General features: G+C 52.4%; 1 protein-coding gene and 1 long non-coding RNA gene across 3 annotated transcripts in view; one reads left to right on the forward strand and one right to left on the reverse strand.

Moving 5' to 3' along the window:
* Positions 1 to 20,108, forward strand: part of LOC136400930 (uncharacterized) — a 93,225-nt gene extending 73,117 nt beyond the window's left edge. For both annotated transcript variants that reach the window (XR_010750432.1, XR_010750433.1), the window contains exons 2-3: positions 5,000 to 5,096; positions 19,272 to 20,108. This is a non-coding gene — a long non-coding RNA (uncharacterized lncRNA). The remainder of the gene's footprint in view (positions 1 to 4,999; positions 5,097 to 19,271) is intronic.
* Positions 5,684 to 21,009, reverse strand: part of EPAS1 (endothelial PAS domain protein 1) — an 85,779-nt gene continuing 70,453 nt past the window's right edge. The window contains exons 8-16 of the mRNA XM_066378348.1: positions 16,746 to 16,893; positions 15,864 to 16,078; positions 14,550 to 14,740; positions 13,908 to 14,018; positions 11,918 to 12,408; positions 10,476 to 10,602; positions 10,094 to 10,211; positions 9,620 to 9,793; positions 5,684 to 7,975 (exon numbers count right to left, since the gene is read on the reverse strand). Of these exons, the coding sequence (XP_066234445.1) occupies positions 7,824 to 7,975; positions 9,620 to 9,793; positions 10,094 to 10,211; positions 10,476 to 10,602; positions 11,918 to 12,408; positions 13,908 to 14,018; positions 14,550 to 14,740; positions 15,864 to 16,078; positions 16,746 to 16,893 (1,727 nt within the window). The 3' untranslated portion in view covers positions 5,684 to 7,823. The remainder of the gene's footprint in view (positions 7,976 to 9,619; positions 9,794 to 10,093; positions 10,212 to 10,475; positions 10,603 to 11,917; positions 12,409 to 13,907; positions 14,019 to 14,549; positions 14,741 to 15,863; positions 16,079 to 16,745; positions 16,894 to 21,009) is intronic.

Here is a 21,009-nt window from a genome sequence, read left to right on the forward strand (position 1 = left end):
CCTACCCCTGTCCAAGTCAACTCTCTCATTCGTATCTGAATCTTTAGTTGAAGCCCTGCCTTATTCTTTGAGCAAGGCCCCCAAATGGTGTCAGTGTGCAAGCTCAGCTGCTGTTGATTCAACCAGGCTAATGAGGACAGGAAAACATCCCATTGTTTCCAGCCAGTGGGTCCTCCAACTACAACTGTCTTTCTTTGTTCTTGGAAATGCTGGGCCCACCCACAGGGTTTAAAACTAAGATCCTGGCAGGCAGAGAGGGAGAGCTACCCCCTGGCCACCCTCACACCTGTTGCTTAGAAAGCAACAACCCCACCTTCCATTCAGTGCGTGCCTTTGCATGACGGTCCCCAGGTGCTGCAGGATATAAGGAAGGCCTAGAAAGTACCACAGACAGGGCAGAGGAGCTGCTATACCCCCCTGCCATGCCCCCGGTCTTCTAGCTTGAACCTCTAAGAGATCTTAGGATCCTGTTCCATCTCTTCCACTCTCTTTATACCAGTCAGCATTGGCAGACCAAGCCTTCCGGGTCATCTGTCACCACCTGGCCTTTGTCCCTGGACAGTTCGTTCTCTCCCATCTTCCACCTTTCCCACCCTCCACGCCCTTCCACTGTGCTCTCTGGAGCTCTGTCTGACATCAACCAGCTCCTAGGTCCTCCCTTCTTTTCAGAAGGTATCTTCACCTTCCTTTTTAGCTGGAGCCCCACTGTGCTGAGGGCCCCTGCTCGCTGCAGACCTCAGGGCGAGGCCAATTCCTCTCTCCCACAGGCAGTGATCAGGCGGGGCCCGGAGGGGGAGGGGATCCTTCTAGCTTCTCAATGTTGCTTTCAACCCACTTCTTCTCCTTTTTTCCTCCCAGCCATGTCATTGAACTTCTTGTTTTTCCTCATGGCTGTGAACCCTGGCCTCTGATCATTCTTCCTTCAGTGATGTCAGTTCCCAGTTCATATCTCCTCATCACTAGGCTTAGAGTCATTGTAACGCCACCTGCCAACCAGACAATATCCTCTGTCCCCTGCTTCCTCAGACCTTCTCCTCCATGTTATTTCAGCCACTTCTGAATCTCAAAATTGTTTTCTTTTTAAATTAAACTATAGTTGACATACAGTATTATATTAGCTTCAGGCATATAAGATAGTTATTCAACATTTATATACCCAACAAAGTGACCACCATAAAAGTCTAGTAACCATCTGTCACAGTACAAAATTATTACATTACTGACTATATTCCCTAGGCTGTGCATTATATTCCCGTGACTTGTTAATTTATTACAGAATTTGTACCTCTACTCCCCTTCACCCCCACGCCAACCCCCTCCTCTTTGGCAACCATCACCATATACCATAGCAGGGTTAGCAATAGAGAGAACTGGGTGCAGGACTCTCTCTGCTATCCTTCCAACTTCTCTGTACAGTATATCTGAAATTATTCTAAAATAAAAGTTCATGCGATGCTTAAAAGGAACCACACTGGCCTTCTCCCTGTCTAGCTCCACCCCGTGTCCCTGCTGCCCTACACAGGGACAGCTCTTGAAAGAGCTATGATCCCATCCCTCCACCCCAGCGAGCTCCTCCCTCAGTCCACTCCCGTCCACTACTGTCCTTAGCTCTCCGCCAAAACATCTTCAGTCAAGGTCAGTGATAATCTCCAACCCCAGAGCCAAATTTTTCTTCTTATCTTGCTCTTCTTGTGGCTTCTACAGGCATGTACGTGGCCTGCGGCTCTGTCTCAGGACTCTACTGCTTGTGCCCTTATCTCAGAGGTATATTTCACAATCTCATGGAGTTAAGTACAACTTAACTACTACTAATGGGGAAATCTCTATCTCAGCCTTAACCCTATGAGATAAGGACTGTTCCCACGCCCATCTCATGGCAAAACAGACACAGGCTCTCACACACATTACGGGGCTTCCCTGGTGTTGCACAGCTAGGAGCCGCAGGGCTTGAACCCGGGTCTGGCTGACTCCAGGCCGGTGCTATGAGTGACTACGCTGCCCTGCTGCCCTCTCCCTTCATCCCAGCTCCCCATTTTGCTTGCTCTCCGAGTTCTCCTACATGTGCTGCTTAGTCTGGTCTCCTGCCTTTGTCCTCCTTGTCACTTCTCCTGCTATGATTTCCCTCTGCCTCCCCCTGTCTGACCCTCTTCCCTCCCAGCTCTGGTGTGTGTGGGGGTGGGGTTCTCTACTCCTGAGGCCCAGGCTGATCTCTCCTGGCCTCCTCTGCATTCCCACAGGACCCAGAGTCCACCCTAAAGCAACTGAGAGCTCACTGGCATCTCTGAGTTTCATGCTATCTGAACCCAACCAAGATGGGCCCAAGTAAAGCGCACACTTGGGGACATGGAAGCACAGTGTCTGAGACCGGGACTGCTGGGAAAAGTGGGCACGGCCTCCACTATTATGCACCGTCTCGAGGGGGCGGAGTTGTCCAGCGTTATCTTTACTTTGTTTCTTCCACTAGCTGGTGAGCTCTTGGAGAGTGAGCATAACTTCACCAAATAAGTATCATTAAAAAAAGTGTGTTGTGGGGGGTGGGGTGGGGGTTAGGGGAGTATGTATTTTTGATCCACAGTTGGGAATATACATATGCACAGTTATATGTGGCTTCAGTTATATGTGGCTTCTTGACTGTGTTGGTTGTCGGTGCCCCTAACCCCCGTGTTGTTCAAGGGTCCACTGTACTTCAAAACCTTATTTTCCTGCGTCCTGGGAAGCCAAGGAAAAAGTTCAGTCTAGAAGTGAAGGAACTGATTGAGACTACACCAAGGTCACAGAGAGGCCAAACAGTTCCCATAGGGGCCACTGAGTTCAGAAACCATGTTGAAGAAATGGGGCTGACGCTGTGATAGTGATCGTTCTGGAAGAACTGAGAGTTCTCTGAGGGAGGAGACAAGGAGATCTGCGCGGAGGTGTGGGGGTTTGGGGAGAGCTGTGTGTGGGAGGGGCCTGAGTGCTGGTTGAGAAATGGAGAACTGATGTCATGGGTATCTGTACTTCCTGCATTGGGGCCGGGCCATTGGCCCCTTTGATTTACAGTGAGTCTGGCCTCGGTCCCCATGGTACTGGCCTGGGTCCTGTGCCCAGCCCTGCCACCCTTCCCTGTGTGACTGTAAGCAAGTCTACTTGGCTTCCCTGGGCCTTGGTCTCATTTCTATATGAGGAGACTAAAAACCAAATGATGGGACCGGGATACGTCATTTCTAGCTCACTCTGCTTCCTTCATGTTTTGTCTCAAGTAATTCAGTGAAGATTGACTTACAGGTTCCTGATGTCATATTTTACTTTCAAAATGCAGGTGGCTTCAGAGTAGGTATGTGCCTACTCCTTTTTTCAGCATCCTGAGTCAGTCTGGGAAAATACATCCAGGCACATCTTACTTGGGGCCTCCCCTGGCTCAAGAATGGAAGAGCCGTCTGATTAATGGTGACTCAGTGGAGAGAGCATTGGCCTGGGATGCTGAGGTCCCAGGTTCAAAACCTGAGGTCATCTGGCTTAAGCACAGGCTCATTAGCTTGAGCATGGGGTGACTGGCTTGAGTGTGAGCTCATTGAAATGATCCCATGGTCACTGGATTAATCCCAAGCTCACTGGCTTGAGCCCAAGGTCGCTGAATCAAGCCCAAGGTTACTGGCTTGAGCAAGGGGTCACTGGCTCAGCTGGAACCCCCTGGTCAGTCCAGGCACATATGAGAAAGCAATCAATGAACAACTAAAGTGAGGCAACTATGAATTGATGCTTATCTCTCTCCTTTCCTGTCACTCGCTTGCTAAAAAAAAAGAAAAAGGAATGGAAGAGCCACGTTAGCGTGATCATTCTTACCCAGGCCTCCTGGCAGAAGTTTTTTCATAGAAAGAGGATGGACAAGAGCTGAGGAGAGCAGGCTGTGGATGATTAAACCGTGCCTGTTGTGGAGAGGGCCTGCATTTTTCTCTAGTAAAACCACAGTCCAAACCCCCAACCCCAATCTGAAATGTGCATCAGAGACCACACTTCAGGGGGGGAAATTCTGCCGAGTGGACCAGCGGGAGCCAGGGTGGCCCTTCTCCACCAGGTGGGGCTGCCTCCTCCCTCAGCTCTGGGTCTGGGCCCCGCTCCTGGAGACACCTCTCAGTTGGTGGCTACCAACCAAGGCAAGAACTGGGAAGGTGTCACTCTTTGCTGGGACTTGCCTGCCTAGAGAGGAATGAATCTAGAGTCAGGATAGCCCCCTGTAGCTGAATGAGTATTAATTCTGCATACCCGGCCATATAGGCACATGTCTACTCCTAAGCCACCTGCATTTTGGAAAGTAAAATATGACACCAGGAGCCTTTAAGTCTGTTTTCACTGGCTTGAGGCAAAACATGAAGGTTGCAGGGAGAGCCTATCTTGGGCTTGAGTGTTTCTGGAGGCCAAGCTCCTGTAATCCATCAGGACCATGGCCTTGGTACACCCCTCACCCCTGCCCCCTTACTGGACTTGGAAGCAAGGAGCTCAGAGCCGCCACCACCCCCAGAGGCTGGAGGACACAATCACAGCCTTCCGGTGGTTAAGGCCAATGGTCTTGCCCAAGGATGCTTTGTAGAACCATAGCCCACTGAAGTTGCTGGGGTCCAGGAAGGCAGTGCCCATCCATGTCTGAGTCCTGAGCCTGCCACTGCTCGGAGACAACTCCGCTGTTGAAGGCCTGGCTGAGATGTGTCCCTCACGAAACAGCTTCAGAAAGAAACAGATGGGTTTTTCAGCAAGTCCAAGACGGCAGGTAAAGGTGAGCGGGAGCTGGGCAGAGCCCAGAAAGTCTAATCTGAAGTCCCAGGAGCCAGGTTTGGGAAAAGACAAGGAGAGTAAGCAAAAGAACCGGAAAAAGGTCCAAAGGTTAAAGTAATAAAGACAGGAATGTTCTATTTGGCAATGAAAACAAGAGTTCTAGCTTAAAATGTACCTCCCAGCCGGCCGAGTCGCTGGGAGAGAGTAGCATGGGTAAACCTGGCTGACGTTTCCTTCCCTTCATTTATAGGGTGTGACTTGTAGAAGCCGCTGAACTGGACTTGGTGTCGTCTGTGAATTGGGTGCTCAGAGGATCGCTCAGCTTGAGGGTCAAGAGAGCTAATAAGGTATGTGGGAGGCCACGCTGTGTGGACTGAACCGTTAGGCGAACAACGTGCAGGATGCTGGAACGGCTGGTTCCAGGGCTGACAGATAGGAGCAGAGGCGGCTGCTGGGTCTGCCCCCAACCCTCACTCACACCATGGGGAGAGCCGTCTGTACATAAACATGATTTGGAAAAGTAAAATTTGAATTAGGAAACCCATGAAGCCCATGTCCACTTTGGGGTTTTCACTGAGCTCTGTCTGCCTCTGGCTGAGGTATTTTTCTTGGCTCTTCCCACTAGGAAGTCCCCACGTGAGCCCTGCCACCGTCAAACTAAGTCCCTTCTGACCGCCGGAGCCCAGGCCATGGCTTTTTCCCTTGGTTCTCCCACTGGCTACACAAAGGGCCCTGTGGCAGAGGGAAACATGACCACGCAACATGGCTGTCCAGTCTCGGGCAGCTTCCGGGTGTTAACGACACTCTTTCTGCCTTCGCCCACCTTCCTGTCAGCCGGCCTCTGTTGTCTCACAAAGATCAGTGCCCACGTTTAAGAAATCCTTTATTTATGTCAGGGTAACCGCAATAAATCGCAGGACACAAGGACCACCAGTGGAAGGATCAGAATACTTTAATAAGATATCAGTGTCAAAATACATTTCCTTATAAAGTTAAGCTCCCATACAGTAATAATGTTGTCAGTAGGAATTCAACAAAATAGTAATGTACATGTAATTGTTACACTGACACGTAAAGTTAATATTGAAGCTGGGGATAGTTTTCAGAGTGTTTAGTAAAACCGCAAGGGTAGATACCCATGGTGCAGGGGAATCGAACACCGTGCGTCCCGGCAGAAACCCTTCAAGCCCTGTCGCCGTGTGAGGAACAAAGCTGTGGTGCTGAAGCATGACCTGGGCAACACAGTGAACAGGCAATTTTTCTCGTATAGCTTAGATTTCTTTTGAAATTTAAATTTTGTTTTGTTTTTGGCAACGGGCCCATCCAGGCTTACCCAATTCTTGGCCTGTTGTGCCTTAAGTGTGTGTTTCTAGAAACTGCTTCATTGTACCCAGGACAGAGAAGTTCTACGTGATTGGTGTTTAAAAACCAAAGGTATCGTCCCTCTTACCCAGTGAGTTAAAGTGCTCTGAGAACACTCCATTTCCAGTGCTTCCTACCTATACAAGTCACTTCAAGTTACAAACAGACCTGGGGGAGGGCTGAGGCTGGGGCTGTCCCTGAGGTCCGCCTGCTGCTTGCCGGCGGGGGACACTGTGCCTCGCTCGGCCGATCAGGGCGAGCCGAGGGCAGGCTGTGGAACGGGCACCAGGATGGGGCTGGTCAGGACTAGCTGCCCCCACTTTCTGCACCCTCTCTCAGTCCAGTGCCACGTGCTCCGAGGTGGTGAGCTGGGAAGACATGGACTGGCTCACTGATCCATTTCTGAATCCTTCCTTTCTCTCGTGGATTCCCATCTAAACCATCTTATGGTAGTTCTGAAAATATCCAAATGTGTCACGCCAAAGCCATTTAGAGTCCCATAGCTCAGTGCACTTGAAGGGCTAGCAACAAAACCTTAAGAAAAGTTAAAGCACTTCCTCTCCCTTAGACTCGCCCCACCCCACTCCTGTACCCCACGATGTGCCATCAGACCCCCCTTGGCAGCAATAATAATATATACATACATACACAATACATACAGAACACGAGGAGAAGACAGCTCGCAACGCTCCCACTTAATGATTCCACTCTCAGATTGTTTGTCACGCAACAGCATACCCCCCAAAGCCAAAGCCAACAGAAAGGAACCTTGAGCGGTGCTGGGACAGGCCCGTGCAGTACTGTACAGTTCTGCAGTGTCCGCAGGGGGAAAAACCAACAGCTTAACAAAAAAGATTTTTAAATGATTTTGTGAGAGGATTCCATTTCCGTTTCTAAGTGTTTAGATATTACAAAGTACCCATATATATGATAAAACACTTAACCCAGATATAAATTTAAAAAAAACAACTCAGTAATGATTTTTGAATAATAATAATTAAAAAAAAGAAATCCACTGACTGCGGGGGTGGGAAACACCAAACAGCTCGGGAGAAGCTGCACGCGTGGCTCTCACAGGGAACCACGTTCAGTGGAGTTCGCCCTTCACATTTCTTTTTCTTTCCCAAAAAGTCATCAACATTATTAGACCGAAGAGTTGGCTTACCAAAAAAAAAAAACCCAAAAAACTGTAATTTACAATATGGTGATTAATTTTTAAAAAGAAAGGAGAGAGGCTTTGCCAGGGCGAGGCCACAAATCAAGCTTGGAAAGCAAAATCATTTTGTTTCTCTTTGGCAACAACAACACAACCTTTTTAGTTAAATGAAGCCAAAGCTTTCCCTACAGCAGAGCAAACATGCACCGGACTCGTTAGTGTGAATATAGGGTGCGCATGAGAGAGAGGCCTACGAAGAATATAAATTAGAAGTCATTGAAGTGGGGAGGAAAATCTTACAAAAATTTAAGAACAATTTCATTGACAGAGGAAAACACAGCAGGTAACACAATTGTGTATTTTAAAAATATGCATAATAAAGTGAGCATCTTCAGAAAAAAGGCCATTACTTGGTAACCTGGGCCAGTTGGCCAGGTAAGTACATCTTGTAAAAAGTGTGTTGGTGTTAGAAATACCTAGTTTTGCAAAAATAGACGTAGAGAGTGAAGCTGGCGGAGGGTACGGCCGGGACGCCCGCCCCGGGGCAGGCTCCGGTTCAGGTGGCCTGGTCCAGGGCCCTGAGAAGGTCCCTTCCTTGCAGGAGCGTGGAGCTTCCTGGGACAGGGACGTTCACCTCACAGTCGTATCTGGTCAGTTCGGGCAGCAGGTAGGGCTCGAAGGAGGGCCCGAGCAGCCGGCTCGCCGTACCTGAAAGAGTGGTTGGTGCCCTCTTTCAAAACCTAACCCATCTGGAAAGGTTCTATTCCCTGTGAGGCTAGCAGGGACGCGAAGGGCACATGCGGAGAGGTAGACGTGTTTCCAGTTTTCGTGACTTGGGGAGGGGGCCTAACTTCACTGTGTCTTCATCGTCACCTTGCCTGAGTGACCTACTCCATGCTCAGAGGGTGGACTCGGCAGAGAATGTGCCTGCCTCTGAACCCATCTGGCCGGGTGGAGTGCTGAGCCCCAAGGAAGAGCGGAAATGCGTGGTACAGACAGCAGCGAGAGGTTTTAGGGGTGGGGTTGTGGGGATGAAGCCCCCATGAAGGCTTCTCGGCCTTGAAGGAGGAGATATGAGTCTGAGCCCAGGACCGTGTCTGTGTGCTCTGGCAGCAGAGAGGGAAGGGCGAGTGGAAAGAGGGAATTCTGAACCCGCTGCTAAGTGCACACACAGCACACATTTACATGCATATGTGCCATTGCTCGTGTGCATGAATATGTACACACACAAACGTGTATATGCACATGTGCGTGGAAGGGCAAAGGGGGATCTCACAGTACCCAAACCCCACTTCCCCGGGAGGCCCAGGTACCCGGAGGACTGCCTAGAAGCCCTTTGTGGGGTCCCTTTCTACAGGTTCCCCCTCTCCCTTCCCTTGGCTTTTGTGCAGTGCCCCCTTTCCACAGTCCATGCCTGCCTCCCCCACTCGAGGGTCTCCCGCCTCTCTGAAGCCTCCGCAGGGGCGATGGGTACTTCCCCTTTATCCCTTTCTAATGCCCCATTCTCTTCCATACTCTCAGAAATAATTCCCCTTGATTTCTAAGGTTCAAGGAAACTTGTGGGTTCACAGCAGGAACAATAATGCTGGTTATTATTTACTGAACACAAAATACACTAGAACTCAACACTCTGAATGCAAACCTCTCATTTGAAGGTGTGGCTTGCTGTGTCCACCCACTGGTCGGTACGGCTGGAATTTAAGCCAGGGCCGTCCGGTGGCTCTAAAGCCTGGATTCAGAAGCACTGGACAGCAACTGGCCCAAACTGCATTGCTGAGGAAGCTGCCCTCTTTTAGGGCAGGGGTCTGGGATGTTTCACCATAACCTCGAACTATGTGGTAAGTTAGCAACCTTTGGTGACAACATCTGTGCTTTGCAAGACGGTAACCGAGGGCATCAGGTGGCTAACCCTGCCGAAGGTCCAGTAGGGCTCCCTCCCCCAGAGCTTTCCAGCCACTGTCCCCCCCACTAGTATATGATCCACATGTGTCCTCAGCTCCTCTCCCACCTGAGCTCACAGTGATGCCCCAGTAGGCCAATGGGGCATTAGGCGATTCGATAACAAACTGAGTAAGACACAGGCTTGAAGACTCTGGATTGAAAGATCCTGGGCTGTTCCCTGATTGGTGGAAGGTTCCTTCTAAAGCCCTGTAGACAGATGTCCTTCTAGAGCCTGCTGCGACACTTCTGAGAAGGAGGGCTCATCGTCCCTCTTAAGGCAGTGGCCTTTCGTGGCAGCAGGCTCACCCCCATACTGAGCTGAGACGCGCTGCCTTGTGATGCCCGTCTCCTGGCCTTGCCCCACACACGTTAGACCCTGGCATGGAGGCTCCAGGCCCTGTGTGTACCCACCTGTCGCCTTCTGAGCTGACGGCAGACTGTAGTCCTGGTACTGAAATGCACAGCATGGCAAGGGGAACCTGCTCTTGGCATCCCCCTCAGGGCTCATGGTAGATGGTGGCTGTGGTGGTGGCAGGTGTCTGAGAGGCTGACTTGGTCCCCTCATGGAATTTTGAGTGAACTCCTCTGAGAGATCAATGTCAGAGAGTGAGGGCAGTGATGACTTGAGGGAGGGGAGAGACCATCAAGTCCCCAGTGTCCTCCCTCCCTTCACTAAAGGTGCTTGGAACCACGAGAACTAGAGTGAGCTCGAGGCCTCAAAGCCCAGAGGCCTCTGACGGTGTCATCTGAGCCAGAGTGGAAAGGGGAAGGTGAGTGGGTAGTAAGGCGGGTGGTGAGTCAGTGGGAGAACCGAGATGGGCCCCTGAGCCCCCGGCCCTGCCACCTGCACCCCCCAACCCCAGGGGGGCCGGGCCTGCTGCTCACCGCTGGGGATGTTTGCGCTCAGCTGCCTGTCGGGCATCGGAGGGCAGTTCGTGCAGCCCCTGAGACTCTTCATCCTTTTCCACATCAGATGGGAAGGGTGGCTGCCTGGTGGGTCCCCCTGGGTGTGGGAGGAGCGGATGTAGAGGGAGAGGGCCAGAGAACCAGGTCCTCAGACTGAGTCGGGCCGTGGGGGGTGGGGTTGATGCAGCTATGCCCAGAAGTGGGTGGGTGCTCCCTCTCTCTGAGAGGCACACCCGAGCCTCACAGAGTATGGGAGCCTCTTGCCAGTCTCCTCCTCTGTTCTCAGCTCCAGTTCCCTGCCCCGCCCGCCCCATGGGCTGTGGAAGAGACCCACGGTGGCGCCGGTCAGGAGGTGGCTCACCCCACTCATGTCCTGGAAGGCTTGCTCCTCATACTCCAGCTGTCGCTTCAGCTTCAGCTTGTTGGAGAGGGCGACCATGGCGGGGCTCATTGCGTCCGGGCCCTGAGGCCTGAAGCCCTTTGCAGACCTGCCAAGCCCGAGAGGGGCGGTGAGGGGTCTGCAGCCCCGGGCCCCAAGGGCTTTCACCTAGACTCAGCCTTCACAGGGCCCTTGCAGGGCTAATCCTTATGACCGTGGTGGCTCTAAGACCCAGAGGGACGAGTCTTAGAGGAAGGCTGTGGGCATCAGGGCCTGAGCTTGGTTCAAATCACTGCACTTCCCTCCACATGTGCCCGCCTGCCCAGCTAGGCGACATCAGTCTGTAGGAGGGTTTCTTCTGCCCTATCTCGCCCTGCCTGCAATGCGCCCACTGAGGACTGGTGAAGCTGCTCTGTCCAGGGCATGTGCCCCAGGGCAGTGTACCCAATGGGCCCTGGGAGCTGGAGGTCATAAACCAACTGTTGTGCCTCCGCCCAGTGAGATCCCAGCTGGCTGCAATGGAGCTTGCTGGGAGTGCTGGAGGAGCCGGGGGAGGGGAGCATGGGGAAGAGCATGGGGGAAGATGGGGAGGAACATGGGGGAGGGCAGCCAGGGGAGGGGAGCATGGGGGAGGATGGGGAGGAGCATGGGGGAGGGGAGGATGGGGGAGAATGGGGAGGAGCATGGGGGAGGGGAGCATGGGGGAGGATGGGGAGGAGCATGGGGGAGGATGGGGAGGAGCATGGGGGAGGGGAGGATGGGGGAGGATGGGGAGGAGCATGGGGGAGAATGGGGAGGAGCATGGGGAGGATGGGGAGGAGCATGAGGGAGGGGAGGATGGGGGAGGATGGGGAGGAGCATGGGGGAGGGGAGGATGGGGAGGAGCATGGGGGAGGGGAGGATGGGGGAGGGGAGCACGGGGGAGGGGAGCACGGGGGAGGGCAGCCAGGGGAGGGGAGGGTGGGGGAGGGCAGTGTAGGGAGGGCTCCGCTGGGCTGCCAACAGGCAGGGGCCCCTTTTCTCTTTCCCCAGCCAGGGTTCCTAGGGAACTGAGGAAATCACCACACAGATAACTTTGTGTTCTGTGGCTCAGATAGTGAACTCGAGATTATAAAAGGTACTATAAGGGGTGCTCCGGTTAAGAAGACATTGACATTCAAGGCCTGAACAAGCTACTTCTCTCCCTTTTCCTGTCCTCAAGCTCCTGGTCCCTCCAACTCAAGGCCTCAGACCTCGGGTGACCCCTCCCGGCCTAAGCTCTCGCAGTTCCAGTTCTGAGAAGAGCTGACTGGTGGAGCTGGAGTTGGTGACAGAGCAGGGAGTCCTCCTGGGCCCCAGGTCCCCTCTCCCCCAGCGGGTGCCCATCTGCTCCCTGCCTTTTCAGCACAGCTTTTGCTGAAGCAGCCAAGGGCAGTGCCACTCACCGCTTCTGGAGCATGGAGAGATGGGGCGAGGTGACAGGAGACCCCAGCGGTGATGCCCCCAAGGCCTCGCCACGCTGCTCTCCCACAGGGCACTTGGTGGGCCTGAAATGTAATGGTGGATCAGGGGGCCACTGTGTGTCAAATCTGCCCCCCAAAGAAGAGAGGGGGGTGCTGGCCTGGCCGCAGCACGATGGCAGGGACACCTTGCTCCCGCCATCAAAAAAGATGGAGGACAGGGGCTGGTGCTCAGGCTCTATCTTCTTGCTTTGCAGCTGCTGCTGATACTTGTCCAGGAGGAAGGGGTCGTGGGGAGCCACAGGCTCCAGCGGCTGGAAGATGTTCGTCATGGTGCTGAAGCACTGCTGGGGGGTGAACGGAGGGTTCTCCGGCAGCAGGCTCTCCTCCGGGCAGATGGGGCTCAGCTGGAAGTCCTCCCCATCCATGGGGATGTAGGGCGCCAGCGTCTCCAAGTCCAGGTCATTGAAGTCCGTCTGAGAAGACACAGAGCAAAGGCAAAGAGGTTCAGTGGTTGGCACCGCCTCACATACTCTTCCATCTCAGCCCCTCACTCCCGCCCTGCCTCCCCCTGCCGGAGTCCTTCATCCCAGGTGCAATGACGGGCACGCCCCTGCTCCAAGGCCTTTACGGGCTCACTGCGGCCCATCAGAGAGAAACTCGGACCCCTCTTCTGGTCTTCCCAAGCAGTCCTTCCCCCTTCAGCCTGGGCCACACATCTCCACACTCCACTCGGACGCCCCTCCGAACACCACACTGGCGTCAGTCAATGCTGCCACCCAACCCAAAATGCTCTCCTCTCTCCACTCCACCTGCCTACACCTGCCGTGTCTGAGCAGGCCTGGGCAAGCTCCGCCTCTGCCACACACCCATCCCTGCCTAGTCTGGGCCACAGCCACTGTCCCATCCCTGTCCTCATGGGACATTTAGGACTGTGGTACACACAATGGCTCCAGAGAGCCTAGGGCTGCTCCGTCTTCCTCTTCCTCATGGGTCTCAGCACCGGCCTAGACATGTGGTCCGTGGCAAGGTACACCTGTGGCTTGCTCACAGAGAGGCAGCTGGCCCCAGGAGGGACTTTCATTCCAACCAGCAAGTCCTCAGAGATGGCGCCTCAGGTTCCCAGTGTCCTGGGCAGCACAGGGAATACTGACACACAGATGCAGAAAGAAGTTTCTACCTTCTGAGATTGACGCCCTCACTGGGGGGATGCCGCTTAATGTATTGATGATTACAACTAAACCAAATGGTTCAAGACAGAAGCAGACAGGATGAGGCACTCAGTAATAAATCCTATCGGAGTTCAGAGGAGAGAGAAGGGAGGGCCAGGTGTGAAGTTTGGCGGAATAGCTGGAACTCATGCCAGGCAGGATAAAGATACAAGCTGGGGAGCAAGGAGGAAATCTGAACGAATAACCCAGACTAGGACAGACGGGAATTGATGATTTTCCTTTGAGTTTCGTGAAATATGCACCCATCAGCCCTGTTTACACAGTTTTTGCAAGAGCATTTGGCCTTGTGTCATAAATGCTTTCCTGGAAAATTATATGTGTAAATGAAAAAGTTATGAATCAGATGCATTTTTAAATGCATTCAAAACAAAATAAGTTTGTGAAGGGAGTAATTATCCCCTGTGCTTATAAATGTCTTCTAGATCTAGAAGTACTTTTTAAATGTCGGGCTTCCTTAAAGAAAGTTTCAGTTGGAGTTCCGGTTTTCACGTGCTCTAAGGAAGCAGGGCCAGGGAGTAGGAGATAAACCAGGTGAGTTAAAGGGGAAGAGCTGGGACTGACACAGGGAGAGCAGAGGGCAGTAGGAGCAGGGACCGCCACGACTTCCCTGCACCCTCGCCCAGTTAGGGACCAGGGCCTTGGCCAAGCACCTCCACTGCTGTCACAAAGAAGTGAGGCCGCAAGACCGATGGGAGCCTCCATCCGCATGGCACACCAACCACCCTGATCTCTGTGCCGCCTACCTGGGTGTTACACTGGTCCTTCGCCTCCGTATCCATGGCAAAGAGCTTCTCAATCACTTCAATCTTCAGATCATCACTCAGAGTTGTGTAATAATCTTCAGGGCTGCTGGGCTGGGGGCCAGGAAGGAGAGTGACTGTGTCAAGGGTGTGACACTGGTCTCCCCTCAGTCCCAGGTGGAAGAAGAAATACACTTTTGGGCCCAGAGATCAACTTCAATCCACCCAACAAGTACTTGTAGAAGGTCCGCTCCCTATGAGCTGTATGGATTAAGTCAGTTTATCAGCCTCTCTGCAACTCAGTCTCCTCGTAAAAGAAGCCTTTCTTGAGGAGCAAATGGGATGAAGGCTGTGGCCAGCATGGGGTCTGGGGAGCTGTACAGCTCAGCATCCCTGAGCAGGGATGGAGCTAGGGGCTCAAAACTGTGTGCACCTCAGCCCCTGTCTTCAAAGAACTTGTCATTTAGATGGGGCTGGACAGTGACTGCAGGTACGCAGCTTGAATACCTGTCAGGTAAGTGCTGCCACCTCTCTAGGGGAGGCTTGGATAACCTGAGTAGGAGGGGGCAGGACTTCTGTCCAGACTGTTCAGCTATCCAGTGGCCAGAGGAGCCCACCCCCTCCATGGCCTCACTCAGGGCTCACCGTGGAGCAGCTGCTGCTGCTGGTGGCACTGGGGCTGGTGTCCCCTGGGGCAGCTGCCTGGGGCATGGTGAAGGCTGGCAGGCTTCCGACCTCACTCTGGGCACCATGGCTCCTCAGCTCCTCAGCCCACAGCTGGCTGGGGTGCAGGATGGTCTCGCCGTAGGCTGATGACTCCTCGAAGTTCTGGTTTCCTGTGGAGACGAGGGTCTGGCTCGGTTAACACCCACAACCACTGGGCTCAACCCCAGTGCAGAGAAGATCAAGAGATGCACAAGGAGATCCCTACGGGGTCTGGAAACCATGCCTGGGGCGAGGCCCTCAGTGCTCTGAGGCTTGCTGGGACAGAGCGGCCTTTAACGGGGGCTTTGAGTCAATGTACAGACTCCCTTTTCAGAGGACAGCCTCCTAGAGCTTTTCCTTTTCAGAGACTTCACGGAGAAGGAGCCGCTCGGCCTTGACGAGCGACCCGGAATGTAGATGAGGCTGCGAGAGGAGAGCCGGGCAGCTTGCCCCGCATTCCCACAGAACGGGAGCTGCGAGACTTCCCGTCCCAGGACCCAGGACTGTCCACCAGGACTCTCTGAAGCTGCTCTGCTCACGCGGCCTCTCAGGAACACCTCTAACGGGGCGAGGCCACCCAGGGCAAGCACAGGAGCGACACCTCCTTCCTCAGCCGCCAGGACAAGGCTGTGGGCCACACACAGGGGAGAGGGGGGCCCCAGGGGCACAGCAGGGTGCCTCCAGCATGGCAGCGGGGAGGGACCTAACACTCCCTCTGTGGCCACAAGACCCCACGTCCCTGTAGGACTGGGACACATTTTAAAGAAGTAGTGCCTATAAGGGCTCAATCTGGGCCTGAATCTTTTCCTCATCCATGTTTCTGGAATCATTTCTCCCGACATTATTTCAGTTTAGCCCTCTGCCTAAAAAGCAATCTGTCCTTCCAGTCCTAGGCGAGAGCTGCCTGCCCTGTGAAGTCGGGCCAGGGGCCTCAGAGCAGATGTCCTGCGGTCCTCTCCTCTCCTCTCCGACTCCTACCCTGTGGTGGAGCTGTGACCGCTCAGGAGGGAGTCCTCCATCACCCCTCCCGGCTCAGAACCTGCTGAGGTCAGACTTAGCAGTCTTACTCTGTGCTAGGTGTGTGTACTGTTCTTTTGCGCCCAGAATCTGGTCACTAACTGATGATTCATGAGACTTAGGGAAGAAACGAATATCTCTGGTGAAGGAAAAGCTGTAGCCAGGGAGGCCTGTTATGGTAAATACCTCCCCCATCCCAAGAAGGTTCAAAGACCCTCCCCCCAGCTCAGCACCCACCAAAATCCAGAGAAATGATGGCATCTCCCGCAGTGGGGGCCAGCTGGGCCAGCTCCTCTGGCTCCTCCTTCAGCTTGGTGAACAGGAAGTGATTCTTGTCAGACACAGCCACCTCGCTACTGTTGTCAAAAATGCTGTTCATGGCCATCAGGTGCGGCTTGAACAAGGATTCAGTCTGGTCCATGGAGAACACCACGTCATTCTTCTCGATCTCACTGATGGGACAAGAGGGTGCTTTAGACCTTCCACATTTTCTAGCAAAATCCTTTTGCTCCCCAGACAGGGAAACCCTGATGGCTACGCCTCTTAGCGGAGCACATGGGTATGGATGGATACCCTGTGCCATCCTCTTGTAAAGAACCACACAGCGGAAGTTTGGAGTTGAGGTAGCCACGTGGAAAGTGCTTTTGGACTATGAATCTGTTTTGGATGCTGTGTGAGGTGCACGGGTGTGAAGGTTTTTGTTTGTTTCACTCTAGCAATGACTTTATCCAGCTTCCTTCCCAAGTACAACAGAGTGGAGGGGTTACATCTTCTTTTCTCAAAACACATGAATGTTTTCCCCATTCAAAAAATACTTACTAAATGACAACTTTGTTCTATCTGCCTCCCCATGTGAGCCAGAGGCATGACATAGGTGGTAGACTAGGGAAAGGGGAAATCCCAAGTGTCTCACTGTTCCCAAGACACCCACGGAACTCTGGGCCATAAGGATCAGCACCGCCAAGAGCTCACAAAGCGGCTTGAGACAGGCTGGGCGTTCCTTGGGCCTGCCACTCTCAGTCTGGGGAGCTCAGGCACCCCACACACCCCATCCCCCACACCCCGTCCCCCACACCCCATCCCCCACACCCCGGCCCCCACCGGCCCTCACACACTCACCTCAGGACATAGTTCACACACATGATGCACTGGGGCTGCAGGTTGCGAGGGTTGTAGATGACTGTCCCCTGCGTCTCCAGCCACACGTAGCCCCCGTGCTTGGCCAGCATCCGGTACTGGCCGCTCACCACCTGACCCTTGGTGCACACTGCGGGAGGAGAAAGGGAGCCGGCGGTCAGGGAGGCGGGGGAGTGCAGACCCCACGGGAGGGCAGTCTGAGGGGGAATGGACGGGACTAGGCACCAGACCACAAAGACCGGAGCTCATAGATCATCTCACCCAGCTCCTCATGTTAAATACAGGGAAAGAAGAGCCGGAGGGGTTAAGTGACTTGCCCAAGGTTGTAGGTGAGCACGTGTCCCATTGCCAGTCCCTTGATGAGTCCTCTTACCACTCACCTCACTGACTAGCTCTGTCCTATCCACCCCCCTCTGTCAAAGACAGGAGGCTCCACAGGGGCAACAGGGCACCCTCCTCCGCCAAGCACTCCGGGTCAAGGTGGGCACAGCATGGGGAAGGCTTGTCTGCAGGGCAGCCCTTTAGAGCGGACCTGCCACATTACTCAGCTTGTGAATATATGAAGTCTTTTTTAAAAATGATACTCTCGATTGTTCCAGGCCATCTGCCGGGCCTGCCACCACAGGGCCACGGCAGGTTTGTGGCCTGTAGCGAAGGCAGAGGGACGAGGCTGGGGATGAAGAAGGCTGGGCTCCCAGCAGCCTGCACTCGGCCTCTTCTAAAACCACGGTAAGTCCTTCCTGTTCCTCCTCCCGGCTGCCCAGCGGGGCTGCCTGCTTCTGACTTGTTTCCAACCCCAGTTGTTCTAAATGTTCACTTAACACCTGTGTGTGTAAGACATTGAGGAAGGGGTCTCACATCCCGGACTGTCCTCCTCCTCCTCAGTCCAGAGTGCTCTATCTGCTCCCCCTGAAAAGGAAGCAGCAAAACCCTTTAAAGGAGAGTCTACTCCTGTTGGAGATCTCTGGGAGTTTTCTGAACTGCCCAGTTACTTCTATCCCTTGGAAATTCATTCTTCAGAATCCCAGTTCAGAAAGCCCCGAGTCACAGAGGGCTGGAACACCTTGCTAGCCTGGGAACTCTGGGAAAGGAACACTCTCCTGGTTTTGGTTCCCTCCCCTGCAAAATGGGCATCAATAAAAATAATAGTAATGGTAATAATCATCATTATTAGCTACGAAGTACACCACAACTGTTTGTACTGAGGGACAAATCTACCCTATCAGGTACAAGAATGTGGACCGAATGTCACTGACAAATACTATATAGGAAAAGCCACCGCTTTTCCAAAGTTACTAATACGGATCGCACCCAGGCTCTGATACATCTACAGGACATGTCTGTATCTACAGGACATGTCTGTAAACAGTGTTGTGAAGGGCCCTGTGGGAGAACATCCGCAGGGCCACCTCCCCATTCACCTCCGCTGTGTGGCTGAGAAATGCAGCTTAGTCCCATACTAATGCTGCTTGTCATCCTTTACATTTAAGTTTGGGCAGAAATTACCTTCTTCAAAAGTTTAACAAGCACCTCCAAAGTGCAGGAAATACCATAGCTTACATGTGTACCGTGCTTTGCAGCATTCAAAAACGTCTAAGATAAATTCTGCAAAGCAATTACAACAATGCCTGGCACATGCAGCGCCACCAAGTCTTGTCCTCACCTCATTTAGGATGCAGTGGCACCATGAGGTACCTACTACCGTTCCTGTCTTACATCTGCAGAAACCGGGGCTGGGAACTATTGAGTGAGTTCCTGAAAGGCCCCCTCGGTGGAAACAGTAGACAGGATTACAGTCCAAATTAAAGACTCCTAGTCTAAGCTTGCTTTTGTTTAAAGTCAACTTGAGTGAGGTTTAATTTACCTCAATTTAATTAATAAATGCACCCATTTACGCATACAGTTCAATGAGTTTTGACAAATGCATAAACCCTTCTAACTAACACCATGATCAAAGGTATGGTGATTTTTCCATCACCCCCTCCCCATCAAAAAAAAAAAAAAAATCCTTGTGCCTCTTGAAAGTCCATCTCCATTCCCACCCCTGGTCTCAGGCAACCTCGGATGTGTTTTCTGTCTCTAAATACTGAAACGCTCTCTTCTCTTGCATAGAAGTGGAATAATACAAGTGTATGCATACTCTTTCGTGTCTGGCATGGTTGGTTTGTTTTTCACGCAGCATGTTTTCCTGATTCCTCATGTTGTTGCAGGTTTTTGTGGTTTGTTCCTTTTCATGGCTGAGTACTATGAGTATTTCACTGTACGTATGTACCATAATTAGTTCATTCACCTGTCAACAGATGTTTGAACTGTTTTCAGTGTTTGGTGCTTATATGAATATAGTTGCTATAAACAATTGTGTGCACACCTTTGTATGGACATACTATTCATTTCTCGTGGGTGTAGCTAGGAGTGTGATGGCTGGGTCATACGCTAAGTATACGTTTACTTTATAAGAAACTACCAAATTATTTTTCAAAGTGGTTGTATCATCCTAATCTTTTTCAGAAAATCCTGTGCTGCAGAGAAGACAGAGATCATCTTCTTTGAACACGAAGAAACCGAGGCCAGAAGGATTGCTGACCTGCTTAACATCACCCGGGACATGAGCGACTCGCTCAAACCCCGTCTCGTGGCTCCTGGTTCAGCACTCTCTGAGCCACAGTTCACTGGGAAGCCTCAATTTGCTGTTGCCCCTGTCCTGAACCACCATGGACTCTGCCACCAAAGAAATTACTTCTGTCCTCCCTGACTTCACTTTTTCTCTGCCCCTGAGGCTCCCCTGCTGCAGCGAAATGATTCTTGCACAATTTCAAGTGACTAGAGTTAACTTATTTAGATGGTTCTTAATGCAGACAAAATTCAGGGCTCTTACTCTTGATTAAACAGTGCAGCGAGCAAAGGCTTTAACTGCATTTCTAGCGATTGCAGGCGAGGGCCTGCTCTGTCAGTAGAATATAATTACGCCTGCCTTCTAATCATCTGCTCATTAATGCCAGCCTTGGTGAGGGGCCTGCTACTTGGTAGATAGGCTTTTTATGACCTTTAATCTCGTTTTCCTAAGAGCACATAATGTCCTTACACAACAAAGAGAAACCAACCCCCCCCAGCCCCTCCCCTCTGAGGGTAACAATGTATAAATTACTAATCCATTTGGAAATGAGGGCTTTCAATTATCTGAATCTGGTTCGAGGGTTGAGCATCTCCAGTAATTTCAATGGTAAATGTTCACAGGCTAAGACATATACGTGTGAAAATCTGGGCTGCTGCTGTGCCAACATGGACCAGCCTCAAACCTGGGCCCCCAGCTATTTCACAGCATGAGTGTGGGTCTGTGGTGCAACTCTCTTTGCACAAACCAAGAGGGGGGTTAGGGAGAAAGGGAGAGGGAGGGGGAGAGGGAGAAAGGGAGAAGGAGAGAAGGGAGGGAGAGAAAGGGAGGGAGAAAAAGGGAGGGAGAGAGAGAGAGGGAGAGGGAAGGAGGAGGAAGGGAGAGGGAAGGAGGAGGAAGGGAGAGAGAGAGGGAGAGGAAAAGGAAGGAAGGGAAAGAGTGAGGGAGGGAGAGGGAGAGAAGGGGAGGGAGAGAAGGGGAGGGAGGGGGAAAGAAGCGGAAGGGGAGAGAAGGAGAGGTGGGGAGAGAGAGAGATTTTTGTTTTAGCCATTATTAACCCACTTTCCAACCCACTCAGATGCCCTTTGCTGGATTTGGGCTTGCTGGCTGGGCACATGCCTCTGAGCCCAGGGCAGCTTTGCTTGGTCCCACCAGGGGAAGAAGGGAGCCTGTGATTTCTATTTGGGCTGTAAATTACCTTTAAGGGTTCCTAATGTGTAAATACACAGATGAAATAAAAAGCACATTTTCCCTGGAGTCAGCAGAAAAATGGTGTGACAAATTTTTATCCCACCTCTTTTTTATGAGTCAAAGCTTTTCTATGGAGGTATATAAAGAATACTTCCTATATGCCTGAGAGAAGTCGGCATTTTTGTTCCCTTGGACAGTACTTTCCTTTCCTTTCCCATTCCAGAAAGTACAGTATGCCACTGTTGTCCAAGAACGCCCAGAAATATTTACATTTGTCCCCTGCTTTGACTTCACCCTTGGCCGAGGGGACAGCTGGGCTTCCCCCCAATTTTACACCTCTAGGATGGAGGACCCAAAAGCCTAGCCCCAGGGAGGCAGGGGGCAGCTGAGCCAGAGACTAGGCCCGGAGTCCCAGTGTCAGGGCACTTTGGGACTAGGACCAGT

This window comes from Saccopteryx leptura, chromosome 3, assembly GCF_036850995.1.
Source record: "Saccopteryx leptura isolate mSacLep1 chromosome 3, mSacLep1_pri_phased_curated, whole genome shotgun sequence".
Classification (NCBI taxonomy): domain Eukaryota; kingdom Metazoa; phylum Chordata; class Mammalia; order Chiroptera; family Emballonuridae; genus Saccopteryx; species Saccopteryx leptura.